Source organism: Rhinatrema bivittatum, chromosome 4 (assembly GCF_901001135.1).
Source record: "Rhinatrema bivittatum chromosome 4, aRhiBiv1.1, whole genome shotgun sequence".
Taxonomy (NCBI): Eukaryota; Metazoa; Chordata; class Amphibia; order Gymnophiona; family Rhinatrematidae; genus Rhinatrema; species Rhinatrema bivittatum.
The window spans coordinates 196,134,717-196,150,532 of record NC_042618.1 but is presented as its reverse complement, the minus strand read 5'-3'; the positions used below and the strand labels follow the sequence as shown (position 1 = coordinate 196,150,532).

The following is a 15,816-nucleotide window of genomic DNA, read 5'->3' as shown; positions in this document are numbered from 1 at the left end:
GTCGAATCTGCCCAGTAAAGAGCAAGGAGAGCAAAACCTCATACTTCCTTTTCCCCAGGCAAGGAACAGAAATTTCTAGATGCCACTGGTCGCCGTGTCTTCCAGGGATCAATGCTCATCTCCAGAATTGCTTCTTATCAGCTCTATATGACCCAATATAATAGGGTCTTATTTAAGCAGATACAAGACTTAACAGACTCCCTGCCTCATCAATTTCAAGAGCAACTCAAAACCCTAGTCAGCAAGGGTTTTGAGGCAGGCAAGCATGAGATACGATCATCTTATATCTTTGACACTGCAACCAGGGTAACTGCAGCTGCTATCTCGGCAAGACGATGGGCCTGCCTCAAGTCTTCCAACCTTCGCCCTGAAGTTCAGCACAGATTGTCCGACCTCCCCTGTGTAGGAGACAATCTGTTTGGCGAGCAGATTCAACGGATGGTGGCGGAACTAAAGGACCATCATGAGACTCTGAGACAGCTCTCTCTCATACCTTCCGAATACTCTTCAAAACAGCCTTTTAGAAAAGATGCTAAGAAGTCATTCTTCCGCCCGAACAAGTCCTACTCGCCACCAACTAGAACCCGTTCTATGAGACCATTCCAGAAAGTCCAGTCTCGTCAGACACGGAAACAAAAACCGCAAGCAGCCCCTCAGCCGGGCCCTGCTTCCGGTTTTTGACTCTTACATAGAGAGCAGCAGCCAGCTTCCATTGCCCCACATACCAGTCGGAGGTCGATTGTGCATTTCAACAACAGGTGGCACTCAATCACCTCAGACCAGTAGGTCTTAGCGATAATTGCTCAAGATTATCATCTGAACTTTCTCTCCATTCCACCGGACTCCCCACCTCTACCGAAGTGGAGAACATCCGACCACTGACTGCTCCTGGAGCAGGTGGTCTCCCTCTTCCTCCAGTCAAGAGCAATAGAACCAGTGCCATACTCACAACAAGGCCTAGTTTTCTATTCCAGGTACTTTCTAATCCCTAAAAAATCGGGAGGCGTTTGTCCAATTCTGGATCTACGTGCCCTCAACAAGTACTTCCAGCGAGAGAAGTTCAAAATGGTAACCTTGGACTCTCTTCTTCCTCTTCTACAAAGAGGAGAGGGCTCTGCTCTCTAGACCTCCAGGACGCATACACTCATATCGCGATAATTCCATTGCATTGCAAATACATGAGGTTTTTAGTAGGCCCCAAGCACTATCAGTACTGAGTGCTTCCATTTGGCCTTGCATCTGCACCACGAGTCTTCACAACATGCCTCATGGTAGTTGCAGCCTTCCTCAGAACTCAAGGTGTTCACATCTACCCCTATCTAGACGATTGGTTAATCAGGGCTCCCACTCAGCAAGCTGCTCTGTCGTCCCTACATCTTACTTTACACACTCTAATTTCACTCGGATTTCTCGCCAATTAGGGCAAATCCTGCTTAGGATCACATCTCAAACCCTATCGTTCATTGGGGCAGACTTGGACACCTTGCAGGCAAAGGTTTTCCTGCCTCGACAGCGAGCTCTCACTCTTGTGTCTCTTGCACACCAGCTGCAGTCTCAACACTCCACGACTGCACACCGCTTCCTGATCCTCCTGGGACACATGGCGTCCTCAGTTCAGGTCACCCCAATGACCTGCTTGGCCATGAGTGTCATGCAGTGGACTCTAAGGTCCCAATGGAATCAATCCATTCATCCCCCGTCGACCATTGTCCACATAACCGACTCACTCCGTTTGTCTCTCGCCTGGTGGAAAAATCAGATCAATCTCCTCCAGGGCTTGCCCTTCCAGGCTCCAGACCCTCAAATAATACTCACCACCGATGCTTCCAACCTTGGCTGGGGAGCCCACATGGCCGATCTGCAGACACAAGGATCTTGGTCTCCAGAGGAAGCCAAACACCAAATAAATTTCCTGGAGCTGCGAGCAATCAGATATGCTCTCAGGGTATTTCAGGATCGCCTCTCCAATCAAGTCATCCTGATCTAGACTGACAACCAGGTGGTCATGTGGTACATCAACAAACAGGGAGGGATGGGCTCCTACCTTCTGTGTCAGGAAGCTGCACTGATATGGGCGGAGGCCCTCTCCCATTCGATGTACCTCAAGGCCACCTACTTGCCGGGAGTGGACAGTGTGTTGGCAGACAAGTTGAGTCGCACCTTTCAACCGCACAAGTGGTCTCTCAACCCATCAGTAGCAAACACGATTTTCCACCAATGGGGTTATCCTCAAATAGACCTCTTTGCGTCACCTCAAAATCACAAAGTAGACAACTTCTGCTCTCTCACTCGCAGCCAATACTATCAGCCAAGAGACTCGTTCTCCCTCTCATGGGCAACCGGTCTCCTACACGCATTCCCTCCACTTCCACTTCTCTCGAAGACTCTTGTGAAGTTATGTCAGGACAAGGGAACCATGATCCTGATAGCACCCCACTGGCCGCGCCAAGTTGGTTTCCAATACTTCAGGATCTCTCCAATACTTCAGGATCCCTCCATTCGCAGGCACATTCCCTTGGGAAAGGACCCGCTTCTATTCACTCAAAACGACGGGTGCCTACGCCACCCCAATCGTCAAGCCTTCTCCCTGACGGCATGGATGTTGAAAGGTTAATCCTTCAGCCACTTAACCTTTCTGAACCAGTTTCCTGTGTCCTGATTGCTTCACGGAAGCCTTCCACTAGAAAATCGTATTCTTACAAATGGAACAGGTTTATGTCATGGTGTTCTTCTCAATCCCTTGACCCCTTTACCTGTACAATCACGAAGTTTCTGGACTATCTCTGGCACTTGTCAGAGTCAGGTCTATTATTTATTTATTTATTTATTTAAGGGTTTTTATATACCGTGGCACGTATGAAAACATCATCTCGGTTTACAATGAACATTAACTTAGCAAAAGCTTTACAATTAAAAACGTCCTCCACCAGAATGCATGTCAGTGTGGTGGCTGTCTTCCATAAAGATGATGGGGATGTTCCTATTTCAGTACAACCCCATGTAACACGTTTTTTGAAGAGCTTGCTTTACCTCAAGCCTCCTCTGCCTCTTCTTGGGACCTCAACCTAGTTTTGGGTCGGCTCATGAAACCACCATTCGAGCCTCACTTCCGCTCGCAGAGTTAGTGAATTACAGGCTCTAGTTATTTACCCACCTTACACTAAACTTCTGCAGGACTGAGCTGTACTCCGCACTCACCCTACATTCTTACCTAAGGTAGTTTCGGAGTTTCATCTCAATCAATCCATTATACTACCTACCTTTTTTCCCAGGCCCCATTCCAATCCAGGAGAGCAGGCTCTGCATACCCTTGACTGCAAACGGGCTCTAGCGTTCTACCTAGACCATACAGCTGCCCACAGGAAAAGCATTCAATTGTTTGTCTCTTTCCATCCTATCAAATCGGGGCAGCCTGTGGGTAAAGCATACTCTCTTCTCCTGGTTAGCGGACTGCATATGCTTTTGCTATCAGCAAGCAGGCATTGCACTTCAAGACCGTTTTTAAGGCACACTCTGTGAGGGCCATGGCGACTTCAGTAGCACACCTACGATCGGTGCCGCTTCCTGACATTTGCAGGGCTGCCACCTGGAGTTCTATCCATACCTTTACAGCCCACTATTGCTTGGAAAAGCCGGAAGACAAGATTCCATCTTTGGCCAGTCTGTGTTGCGCAACCTATTTACAACGTAATGTACCAACACCCTTCCACCTGCCTGGTGGGGTTCAGGATGTCCTTGGCCAAATTTCATCCCAGGCCTAGTCCCTTGCCCGTCTGGGTACATTTGGTGCATATTCGGACATCCTCAGCTCAGTACTCACCCATATGTGAGGACTACCATCCTGCTTGTCCTGTGAGAAAGCAAATGTTGCTTACCTGTAACTGGTGTTTCTCACAGGACAGCAGGATGTTAGTCCTCACGAAACCTGCCCGCCGCCCTGCGGTGTTGGGTTTGTAACATTTTCTTATTTTATTTTCGGCACTACCTGTAGCTTTTTAACAAGACTGAAGGGGGACCCCTGCTGGCTGCAGGGTTAGTGCCATGCTGGGCATGCCCAGTAGGGGCCAGTCAAAGTTCTGGAAACTTTGACAGAAGTGTTCCGTGATTTGGCTCCATCCTGTGATGTTACCCATATGTGAGGACTAACATCCTGCTGTCCTGTGAGAACACCTGTTACAGGTAAGCAACATTTGCTATTTCTATGAATACATCGAGTATTACAGTCCCTTATTTGAACCGTGAATTCCATCTCCGATTTGAAACTACTTGCCAATCTCAGGGGGTAGTCTACCTGATCAAATATTCATATAATAAATTTTACATTGGTAAGACTATTCAAAAACTTTGTCATCGGATGATTGAACATCATAGCTGCCTGAGAAACAATTGTTTGGCAGCACTTTTAGTTGAGCATTGTTCTAATTCAGAACACACTTTTGAAGATCTTCGTTTCTGTGCTTTGGCCCAACTAGCAGTATCTTGGTGAGGTGGGGGCTTTTCCCGCCAGTTGATCAACTAGAACAAAAATGAATTTATATCTTGCAAACCTTGGCACCTATTGGGCTGAACACTGAATTGGAACTTACAGATTTTCTCTAATTGTTTAAATTTACAGTTTTGTTTTAATGGATTTAATCTGCATTGACGTTTTCAACCATTTCCTGTTGATTTAAAGGTCTGTGACTGTTCTTGCGACTGTTCATTTGATGTCAGACGCTGGATGCTACGTTCCCCTGAAGGGCACCATCTTCAAATTGCAACTCAAGATGCGATCGGGTTTAAACCGTGATTCATATCAGGTGATGAAGATCGGAGTATCTACCAGAAGCAAGCTTCAAGATCGTCAAAAGCCTTTTAAGATAAGTTTTTCTACCCCCTGATGTAGGGCAGACCGAGACATCAGCTGATGTCGGGGTTTATTTCATTTAAGGCACTGCAGTGCAAGCATTTGTTTATAGTGAAGGAGACAGATATATGGAGTGTGTGGAGTGAACAGTGTGGCTCTGTTGTCTTTGAAAAATTTTTTTTTTAATTACATAACAAAAATATACAAAAAGAACATTTCTTTACTTCCTCTTTTCACCTTTCCTTTGGGGTGGATGATTGATTAGACCGGACAACCACCTTAAAGGTGGTCTTACACTGGCTTCCTGGCTTGATGACACCCCCACTGGAGAGATATTTTGAATACAATTTAATGAATACAATTTTTCTATGAACATAAGAACATAAGACATGCCATATTTGGTCAGACCAAGGGTTTATCGAGCCCAGCATCCTGTTGGCAAGTACCCAAACATTAAATAAATCCCAAGATACTATTCCTTATTGATTAATAGCAGTTTATGGACTTCTCCTCTGCTGAATAAAAATAATTTAAAAAATAAAAAAGCTGTGCGCATATGCACTTGACAAAACATACAGGTGAATTTTCAAAAGAGTTATGCATGTAAAAGTAGCATACTATTGTACCAATTTTCAAAAGCCATTTACCTGCATTAACAGTCAAATTTTAAAAGGCCGGCGCGCGATAAAACCAGGAGATAAGCATGTGGCTGGGCTGCGTGCATGCTGCGTGCATTTTCAAAGGGCCCTGGCCACGCAAGTATTCCCTGGTACGGGCCAAAGACCAATTCATTTTAAAAAGGGGTGGGCTGGGGGCAGGCTCTGGGCAAGATGGAGGCTGGCCAGGAGAATGCCATTAGGCGCTGTCCTGCTGAAGCACGCGCCAGCAGCCGGCCAGCCCACGCAACCTACTACTTCTCTGGAGAGTTGGTAGGTATTGAAACAACAAAAAAAAGCTAGTTAGAGGGGTTTTAGGAGTCAGGAAGGGCAGGAAAAAAGGCAGAAATGGTAGGTAGGGCATTTAGGAAGTTCCCTCCCAGTCTGCTCCTTTATTGGAGTGGACTGGAGGGAACTGGGCAAAGGCCTAGTCTGTCGCTACGTGCATCTTGTAAAATTTCCCCCCTTACGCGCATTGATATAAAATCGGGTGCGCATGTGCATGTAGGTAGCCGATATTATAACATGCATGAAATTGGCGCATCCATGTGTATGGCGCACACATGGACGCCTGCATGTGGGTATTAAAATTCCCCTTTAAGTGCACTTAATGTAGGTAAAACCTATTGACAATTCAATGGCATATGTTGTAGCAATATTCAAAAGCCCACTTACATGAGTAAACTGCATTTATATGTGTAAAACCCAGTTTTAAGCATGTAAATACTTTTGAAAATTAAACCCTATGGACCGGATTTTAATACCAACGAGCGGGCGTGCATTTGTGCGCGCAACCCGACATGTACAAATGTATGCCTGATTTTATAACATGCGTGCGCAGCCGCGTGCATGTTATAAAATCCGGGGTCGGCGCTCACAAGGTGGTGCACAATAGTGCACCCTGCGCTCGCCGAGCCCTTGGAGAGCCCTGCTGGCTTTCCCCGTTCCCTCCCCCCCACCTTCCCCTACCTAACCCACCGCCCAGCCCTACCTAAACCCCCCTTAACCTTTATTTTATAAGTTGCACCTGCCTCTGGGCAGGCGTAGGTTGCGCGCGCCGGCCAACGGCCGTCCCGCGATCCCAGGCATAGCAGCAAATGGCCGCTGTGCCTGGAGGCTCTGGCTCCGCCCTCGGACCAGCCCGCCCATGCCCCGTCCCTTTTTTCAAGCCCCGGGGACTTACACGCGTCCCGGGGCTTTATGTGCGCCGCCGGGCCTTTTGAAATTAGGCCTGGCGCGCGTAGAGCTTTGAAAATCTGCCCCTATGTGTACACAAGAAATCCCAATATTATGTGCATTATATCAGTGGTCCCAAACCTTTTTTGCACCAGGGACCGGCTTCGAGCAAGAACATTTTTCCATAGCCCGGCAAGGCGGGGTGGGGGTGGGGCAGGGGCAGGGCTTTGGTCATATGGAGGCGGGGTTATGGATGGGGTTGGATTTTAGTGCATACTTAATTAATTATGACATTTATAATGTGAATGTGACTCAACTCACCATAGGTTCAGAATGTCCATTCTCTCTCACACATACACTGTCACATACATACACATTCATGCTGTTATACCCAACCATTAGTTCTCGCTCTCACAGACACTGACATACTCTCAGGCTGTAAGATACTGTCTTCCCGTCCACCCCCCCCACACACACACACACTCTCTCCCCGTCCACACCCCCCCCCACACACACACACATACACACACACACACTCTTACTCCCCTGGATTATATCATACACACTCATGCTCTCACTCTCACTGGCTCCCTCACAACCTCAGAGCCTCTCTCATTCCTCTGCTGCCATTGTCACTGCTGCCACATGGCTATTGGGGAGGTGCTGATTGCTGCTACTGGAATTGAAGCCCATTCTGCTGCCTCGTACATTGTGAGATCCGCATAGAGAAAGTGCTACTCTTGCACATTCTCAAAGATTACATGTGCCAATCAGTAAAAAGTAATTTTTTTTTTTCTGATCGGTTGGTCACAGGCTTTTTTTTCCCCACCTTCCCTTTCTTATTTTTTTGCCAATTCCTTTTATATTGCCTTTTTTTCTATTTCTTTTCTCTCCATCTGTCTTCTTCCTTCACACACACAGGTTCTCATTCTCACATGCTTTCTCTCTCTCTCACACACAAACACACATGCTCTCACTCTCACATGCTCTCTCTCATACAATCATTCATACAAACAATCTCTCACTGGCACATGCTGTCTGACTCTCACACACACAGGCTCTCTTCTCACTCCCACATGCTGTCTTGCTCAAGCACAGGTTCTCACTCTCACATGCTGTCTCTCTCATACACACAGAGGCTCTCACATTCTCTCTGCAAACATTCAGGTCCTCACTCCCACACACAGTCTCTCAACTCACACACACAATCTCTCAACTCATCTCATACACGCACACACACATACAACTCTACAGACCCTCAGCCTCCTTTTCACGGGCCGCTGCAGGATGGGCTCTGCAGTGGCCCTGGTCTTCTCGGGCCGCAATGCTCCTCTTCTGCACACGGCTGAAGCTCCTCCTCCTTCCTGCCCACGTGGCTCCGGCAACATGTTTCTTCCGGGGCAGGGCGGGCAGGAAGTAGGAGGAGCACCTGCAGTGGCTCCGGCAACATAGTTGACCGCTCAGCCGCGATGAGCTAATTTGCTTTTCGGGTCATGGGTTTGGAGGAGGCGGGTCTCCAGCCTTGCCCTGCCTCCCCGCAGCAGCGGCAGCCAATGAACGGCAGCCGGGGAGAGCGGCGCCACGGACCGGCAAAAAACCCCCAACGGCCCGGTACTGGTCCGCGGGCCGGTGGTTGGGGACCCCTGCATTATATTGCTCATAGCACACAAATTTGAACTCAACTTATAAAAAGTTGCAGAAAAAGAACATTTTTCCACATAGTTTTTAAAAAATTAGAAGGAACATTGATTGGGTCTCCGATGTATGCAGATATATCTCAGATATATTCACTGTAGTTGTAGTTGTTCTCAAAAGGCCGAGGAGTCAATAGGACAGGTCTGGGAACCATTGGGATAGGCAGAGGAATTGCTTAGCTGTGGGAAGTAAATGTAAAGACGGAGATCAAGTAAATCTGGCAGTGTTATAAAAGTAAAGGAAATTGGAATAGATGGATCTTATGGTTTTTATCTCCTGTCATATTCTGCATTCCTATAATCCAGATATTTAAGAGATAATTTAACTTATCTATGGTAGTAAAAGATATGTGACTGTCTTCTTCTCTTGCAATGAAGCTAAATTTGGAAGTTTCTCTCCCTCTCTTTCGATCTTGTAATTTTCTACATCATAAGAATTGGCATACTGGGTCAGACTAAGGGTCCATTAAGCCCAGTATCCTGTTTTCCACAGTGGCCAATCCAGGTTACAAGTACTTGGCAGGATCCCAAACAGTAGAAAGATTTCATGCTACTAATGCCTAGGGAAGCATAGTTGTTTTCCCTAGTGTACCTGGTTAATCATGGTTTATGGACATTTTCTCCAAGAACTTGTCTAAACCGTTTTTAAACCAGCTGTGCTAACTCCCTTTATCACATCCTTCAGCATTGAGTTCCAGAACTTAACTATGCATTGAGTGAAAAATATTTTCTTCAATTTGTTTTAAATTGAAGAAATAGCTCTAAATACCTCAAAAGCAGAATTACTCGTCATCTCTAACCAGCCTGAACGTTTCACTCTCCCCAGGCGACAGAATACTCCCCTAAATACCACCACAGCCCACTCGCAGACCCAGTTTGTAAGAGACCTGGGCGTCTTTATAGATCAGCACCTAAGTTTCAAACCCCACATCAAAGCTCTCTTAAAGGGAGGTTTCTATAAACTCAACATCCTAAAAAAACTTAAACCCCTCCTCCACACCCACGATTTCCGCACAGTCGTTCAGACCACCATGCTCGCGAAACTAGACTACTGTAATTCCCTGCTACTAGGACTCCCTGCCTCTACCATCAAACCCCTTCAGATTCTACAAAATTCTATGGCTAGAATTATAACCGGTACGCGAAAAAGGGACCACATCACCCCTACACTAAAGGACCTACATTGGCTGCCCATATCCTTCCGCTCACAATACAAAACCCTCACCATCCTTCACAACTCCCTTCATAAACACAACCACATCTGGCTGGACGAAATGCCTCGTTACCGCTCCTCCGACCGCCCCACAAGAACAACCCATGCAGACACCCTTCACACCCCATCCCTCAAAACAGCACATTCAGCCAACACTAGAGGGAGAGCCTTCTCCGTCGCTGGCCCTACCCTCTGGAACTCCCTCCCCGCCCTCCTACGCCAAGAGACATCCTTTCACAACTTTAAGAAAGGCGTCAAGACATGGCTTTTCCGACAGGCATACCCTGATGCAAACCAAACGTAATATCCCTCTTCAGCTACAATCACCTACCACTTTCAGCCCCTCCCTGCCTATCTTTACCCCCGCTCCCCCCCCTCCTTTTCAGTTTCCCCCGGTTTGACTTCTACACTCCCCCTTCGCCGGATTTATCCTTTTTCTCCTCCTTCCCCACTACCCCTTGTTTCCTCGTCACCCGGCCGCTACCCTTTCCCCCGGTATTCCCCCCCCCTCCACCCTTTCCACCTCCCCCCCTTGATACCCTCTGAAGAATCCATTTCCCAGTGTTTCCACCGCCTTCGCGATTTTTTCGATTCTTCCGCAACTCTACTTATTTAAGTGATACCTCTCTTAAGTCTTATGTATTAAGTCTTATGTATTCTCTCCCTTTTAATTCCTTTTAACTTTGGTTCTCTCCCCTCCCTCTCCTCTTCCCCCCCTTTTCCCACTCCCCTCTTAAACCCTCACCCACCCTCCCTCCCCCTCGCCCTCCCCCTCCTCTCCCCCCCCTTCCTCCCCCTTACATCTTCTGCTCCATTGGTTCCTTTTGTAATGCCTTTGTACTGTTTTATTTTGTTCAGTTCTGTCTTTTATTCTTTTGGTTAGTAATATTATATTACATTGTTTATAAAGTTATTTTGTTATACTGCTATATTGTTTTGCTGTATCTCATCTGAGTTCTTTGTAAACCGGCATGATGTGCTTCACGAATGTTGGTAAATAAAAGTTAATAAATAAAATAAATAAATAAATAAATGTCCTACTAACTAACTTCATGGAGTATCCCCAAGTGTTTGCATTTTTCGAAAGCATAAGCAATTGATTCTATTTATTTTTTCTACTCCACTCACGATTTTATAGACTTCTATCATTTCCCAATCACATTAAATCTTTTACCTCTCGTAAAGTTTCTTCTTCTTCATCATCTGCGATGCTTATGCCTGCATCATCCAGCTTATAATCATAAACCAGACCTTCCTCCGGAAACAAAAACTTGATCTGAAGAGACAATTTTAAACACATTAATGTGACAGTAAATGAAACTGTGATTCTGCCAAATAGAACAGTAGAAAATGAACTAAACAAAATTATGGGGGGGGGGGGGGGATTTAATTTTTAAATTAACTTTTGCATTTAAACTAGTGTTTTACATGCAGAAGCAGCCTGTTATAAAATTGCCAACCTGATGTGGAAGAAAACTTATGCACTTACATCATGTTCATATGTAAGTTTATCTGGATTGATAAAATCACGGTATAGGGTTCGGGCGGGATTTGGATTTACACACATCCTTGGTAAATGTAATCATAGGTAAGAAACATTTTGAGCATACCAAACAGCAGTCTGACTTGTGTGGAGTATATTTGGTAAGATAAATTTCAAAGCAGATTTAAGCATATAAGTCTGCTTTGAAAATTGATATAACTAATTTACATATTTGCAGCACAAGTTTAGCGGGATGTTTGAAAATTATCGTGAGAAATATTTATGTTCATTTTTTTTAAACTGATAAAATATGTTTTATTCATCAAAATGTCTGAACAATTATTACTAGATTATGGCTTTTTCTTCTCTATCAATTTTAATTAACATATTTCTATAACAGAGAATGTGTGTGTGCATATGTGTACATGTTGTGATCTAGCTGCAAGTAAAAAAAATATCTTGGAAAAAGAGAATTATCAATGATTCTCTCTTTAGCCCTGGAATGTTATGAGATACCATATTATACTTCACAATATTTCTTCTTCCCTCATTCGAGAATCTCTGATTATATTTTGAAGGACCTAGATTGTCAAATTCTACCAACTAATATTATCTCTCTTTGCTAGGATCTTTTTTTCATCCATTCACCTGCTCAGTTACCATCTTTTCTCTCAACCATTTACTGAAAAGTATGCGGCTGTCTGCATCTCCTGTTACACCAACACTCCAGATCAGGGAGAAGATGAACCAAGGTTCAATCAGCTCTTCCAGACGGCTCTGCTTCTCAGCAGGGATCTCTTTTTCACCCTGGGAACAAGCAAACATCATAAAGCCATAGAAAAGGAACAATCATGCACCCTCTATAAGGTGAGTTAACTTAGGTGACTGGACTTCTAACAGTCCCTTGCTGGCTAACCTTATAACGTTAGAGGGCTTATAAATCTTAAGAACAGACTTTAGTCATATAGCACCATATCATATAACAATTTGTGTATTAACTAGAGATGTGCACTGGGTAAAAATTTCATGTTGGGCTTCATTTCGGGGCCCCCTGCGGGAATTTCGTTTTTCGTCATGGTTCGGGGTTTTTTTTTTCGGGGGGCCACGATTTTCGGGTTAGTGCGCACTAATGGGAGTTAGTACACGCTAACTCCCAATAGCGCACACTAACCTGGCAGAGTTAGCGCGCACCAATGGGGAGTTAGCGCGCACCAATGGGGAGTAGGCGCGCACCAGTGGGGAGTAGGCGCGCACCAGTGGGGAGTTAGCGCCACTGAGCGCGCACCAGTGGGGAGTTAGCTCGCACCAATGGGGAATTAGCACGCACCAATGGGGAGTTAGCGCGCACCAATGGGGAGTTAGCGCGCACTAATGGGGAGTTAGCGCGCACTAATGGGGAGTTAGCGCACACTAACTCAAAAATGAATTTTTTCTGAATTTTCGGAAAAAATTCATTCATTTTTCGGTTCTCCAAAACATTCCGAATTAGGAAATTTAATTGAAATTGCCTAATTCGAGAAAAACGATTGCACATCCCAAGTATTAACAACACTTTATATTTCATTCACCAATATATAGGAAGCCAATGAAGGCTAGCTAATACTGAAGACAGATGATCACAAAGTGAACTGCCAATCAAAAAACATGAAGCTCAATTCTGCACTATTTGTAATAGTTAAAAAAGCTGGTTGGAATTCCAAGAAACAATGTGTTCTTATTGCAATGTGTTGTGGGCATGGACCCTTGGACCGACATGAAGTTGGTGCAACCTGCAGGGTGGAGGGAGCTGGCAGAGTCAGACGAGGTAGAGGCCCAACTGGAACTTTGCCTATACCAGTCCACATTCCCCTTACGTTGAGACCTCAGGTGCCGGGGCTGGCAGGTCTTAGATGGGGGCCTCTGCTGATGAGGAGAAAGCAAATGTTGCTTACCTGTAATAGGTGTTCTCACAGGACAGCAGAATGTTAGTCCTCACATATGGGTGACATCACAGGATGGAGCCCAATCACGGAATACTTCTGTCAAAGTTTCCAGAACTTTGACTGGCCCCTACTGGGCATGCCCAGCATGGCACTAACCCTGCAGCCAGCAGGGGTCCCCCTTCAGTCTCGTTAAAAAGCAGTTGACCTCCGACTGGTATGTGGGGCAATGGAAGCTGGCTGCTGCTCTCTATGCAAGAGTCAAAAACCAGAAGCAGGGCCCGGCTGAGGAGCTTTTGTGGTTTTTGTTTCCGTGTCTGACAAGACTTGGTGGCGGGTAGGACTTCTTCGGGCAGAAGAATGACTTCTTAGAGTCTTTTCTAAAAGGCTGTTTTTGAAGAGTATTCTGAAGGCATGAGAGAGAGCTGTCTCAGGGTCTCATGGTGGTCCTTTAGTTCCGCCACCGTCCGTTGAATCTGCTTGCCAAACAGATTGTCTCCTACACAGGGGAGGTCGGACAATCTGTCCTGAACTTCAGGGCGAATGTCGGAAGACTTGAGCCAGGCCCATTTTCTTACTGAGATAGCAGCTGCAGATACCCTGGTTGCAGTGTCAAAGATATAAGATTATCGTATCTCATGCTTGCCTGCCTCAAAACCCTTGCTGACTAGGGTTTGGAGTTGCTCTTGAAATTGATGAGGCAGGGAGTCTGTTAAGTCTTGTATCTGCTTAAATAAGACCCTATTATATTGGGTCATATAGAGCTGATAAGAAGCAATTCTGGAGATGAGCATTGATCCCTGGAAGACATGGCGACCAATGGCATCTAGAAATTTCTGTTCCTTGCCTGGGGGAAAGGAAGTGTGAGGTTTTGATCTCCTTGCTCTTTTCTGGGCAGATTCGACAACCACAGATTGGTGATCCAATTGAGGTTTGGAAAAACTGGAGCTGACTGAAGGAGATAGGTAGTGTCAGCTTTCCTGTGGACTGGAGCCACAGTACCAGGATGTTCCCAGTTCTTTTTGAGGAGATCTAGAAGAACCTGGTGGATAGGGATGGAGGTTATTTCCTTGGAAGCATCCAGGAATTGTAACAGCTCCATCATTTGATGCCTGTCATCTTGTTCAGTCTGCAATTGGAAGGGTACCAATTCAGGCATCTCCTTCACAAAATTTATGAAGGAAAGGTCCTCTGGAGGAGAACGCTTTCTACTTTTAGTAGGTGAAGGTGGTGAAGGCAAATCATCGGTGTCTGGTGAAGAATCATCAGTCCAGGTGTCGTAGGGATCAGCACCTGCTCCTCTATGGACTTGAGGAGGACAGGGCAGTGGGATCCCTGAAGGTCCTGGTCGAGGCTCCGAAGGACTGGAACGAATAACTGGAGGCACCGATGAAGGTATCAAAGGCACCGGTTCAGGCATCAATGGATGGCTCGATGGTGCCGATGGACGCGTCAGCACCAATGGGTGGATCGGTGGCACCGACGGACGTATCGGTATCGACGGCTGAGGCATCAGCAGAACTCCCAAAGGTGGGATGCGGAACAGTGTTTCTCCTCCCGATGACAACGCAAGTTGGCGGGGTCCATCGGTGGAAAAGCAGCCATAAGCGCTTCCATCCTCAAGACCAACGGTGCCAACGCTGCTGGAATCGGGTCAGTGGTCGGTTCCGCAATCTGTACCGGTGTCGGTGCTGGAGGAACCTGGAGTCGAACGATCGTCTTTCGATGGCCTCCTGAACCATCCGGTGCAGTTCTTCTCAGAGACCTGGAGCAAGCAGCCCCGGCTCCGGAACAGATGAAGGAGGCAGAGGCACAGCCGGAGGGATCACCGTTAAATGCAGAGTCACGGCTCCCAATACCCTGTCAGGTGAGGGTTGCCACTATGACCCAGTCACCGAAAAGGTCGGTGCCTTTTCTGGACGGGGTTTCTTCGACGGCAGCTCGGACTATGGTGAGGTTGATGATTTCGCTCCCTCGATGGTCCGAGACTGTCGATGCCAGTGGCGATGTTTATCTCTATGATCCCCTCGGTCCTGAGGGGGGGGTAGAGGGTGACAAAGGCCGAGAGGTCTTCGATGCCGGATGGTCACTGCCGGAGGTCGATGCTGGCGCGGTTGAAGGTGCCGGTTCTGATGACGTCCATGCAATGGATGGCGTTGGGGTTTGAGAATGGAAGAGAAGCTCCATCTTCTCCATTCTAGCCTTGCGACCTTTTGTTGTCATAAGGGCACATTTGGGACAGGTTAGGACATCGTGCTCACTTGCGAGACACATTACACAGACTCTGTGATGGATATGGTGTGATTTCAGACCAGTCACCGGCGGAACCCCGACGCCATGGCCATGAAAAAATTGACCCGCGGTATGGTCGACGGCCTGTAGGCCGCAAGTGCCAAACTCAATTGTAATCGACAGAAAACGGGTAAAAAACTTACCAGAGTACCGCGGCTTGAAAAAAGTTGAAGGAGGGACCCCTGTGGGGTAAATTAAATTTTAGTAATTCCGTGAGGAAAATTCCTGTCAGGAATCTCTGCCGAGCTCCTTAACCGCGTGGCTACTGCTGCGCGGAAAAAAGAAGACTGAAAGGGGACCCCTGCTGGCTGCAGGGTTAATGCCATGCTGGGCATGCCCAGTAGAGGCCAGTCAAAGTTCTGGGAACTACAGGACTACCATCCTGCTTGTCCTGTGAGAAGATCCATGGGTGACATCAGGCATGTGGGAGAAATCAAAGGCAGACTTGGGTCAGGGCAGATGGCATTCAAGAGAAGTCCAATAGTCAGGCAGTGGTCGAGAGGTCCAGTAAGCAAGCCAACATCGATACCAGGTATC

At 46.6% G+C, this 15,816-nt stretch overlaps 1 protein-coding gene across 2 annotated transcripts in view; it reads right to left on the bottom strand.

Moving 5' to 3' along the window:
• Positions 1-15,816, bottom strand: part of DNAH1 (dynein axonemal heavy chain 1) — a 1,058,897-nt gene that overhangs the window by 363,894 nt on the left and 679,187 nt on the right. For both annotated transcript variants that reach the window (XM_029599497.1, XM_029599496.1), the window contains exons 40-41: positions 11,717-11,875; positions 10,760-10,861 (exon numbers count right to left, since the gene is read on the bottom strand). In XM_029599497.1, the coding sequence (XP_029455357.1) occupies positions 10,760-10,861; positions 11,717-11,875 (261 nt within the window). The remainder of the gene's footprint in view (positions 1-10,759; positions 10,862-11,716; positions 11,876-15,816) is intronic.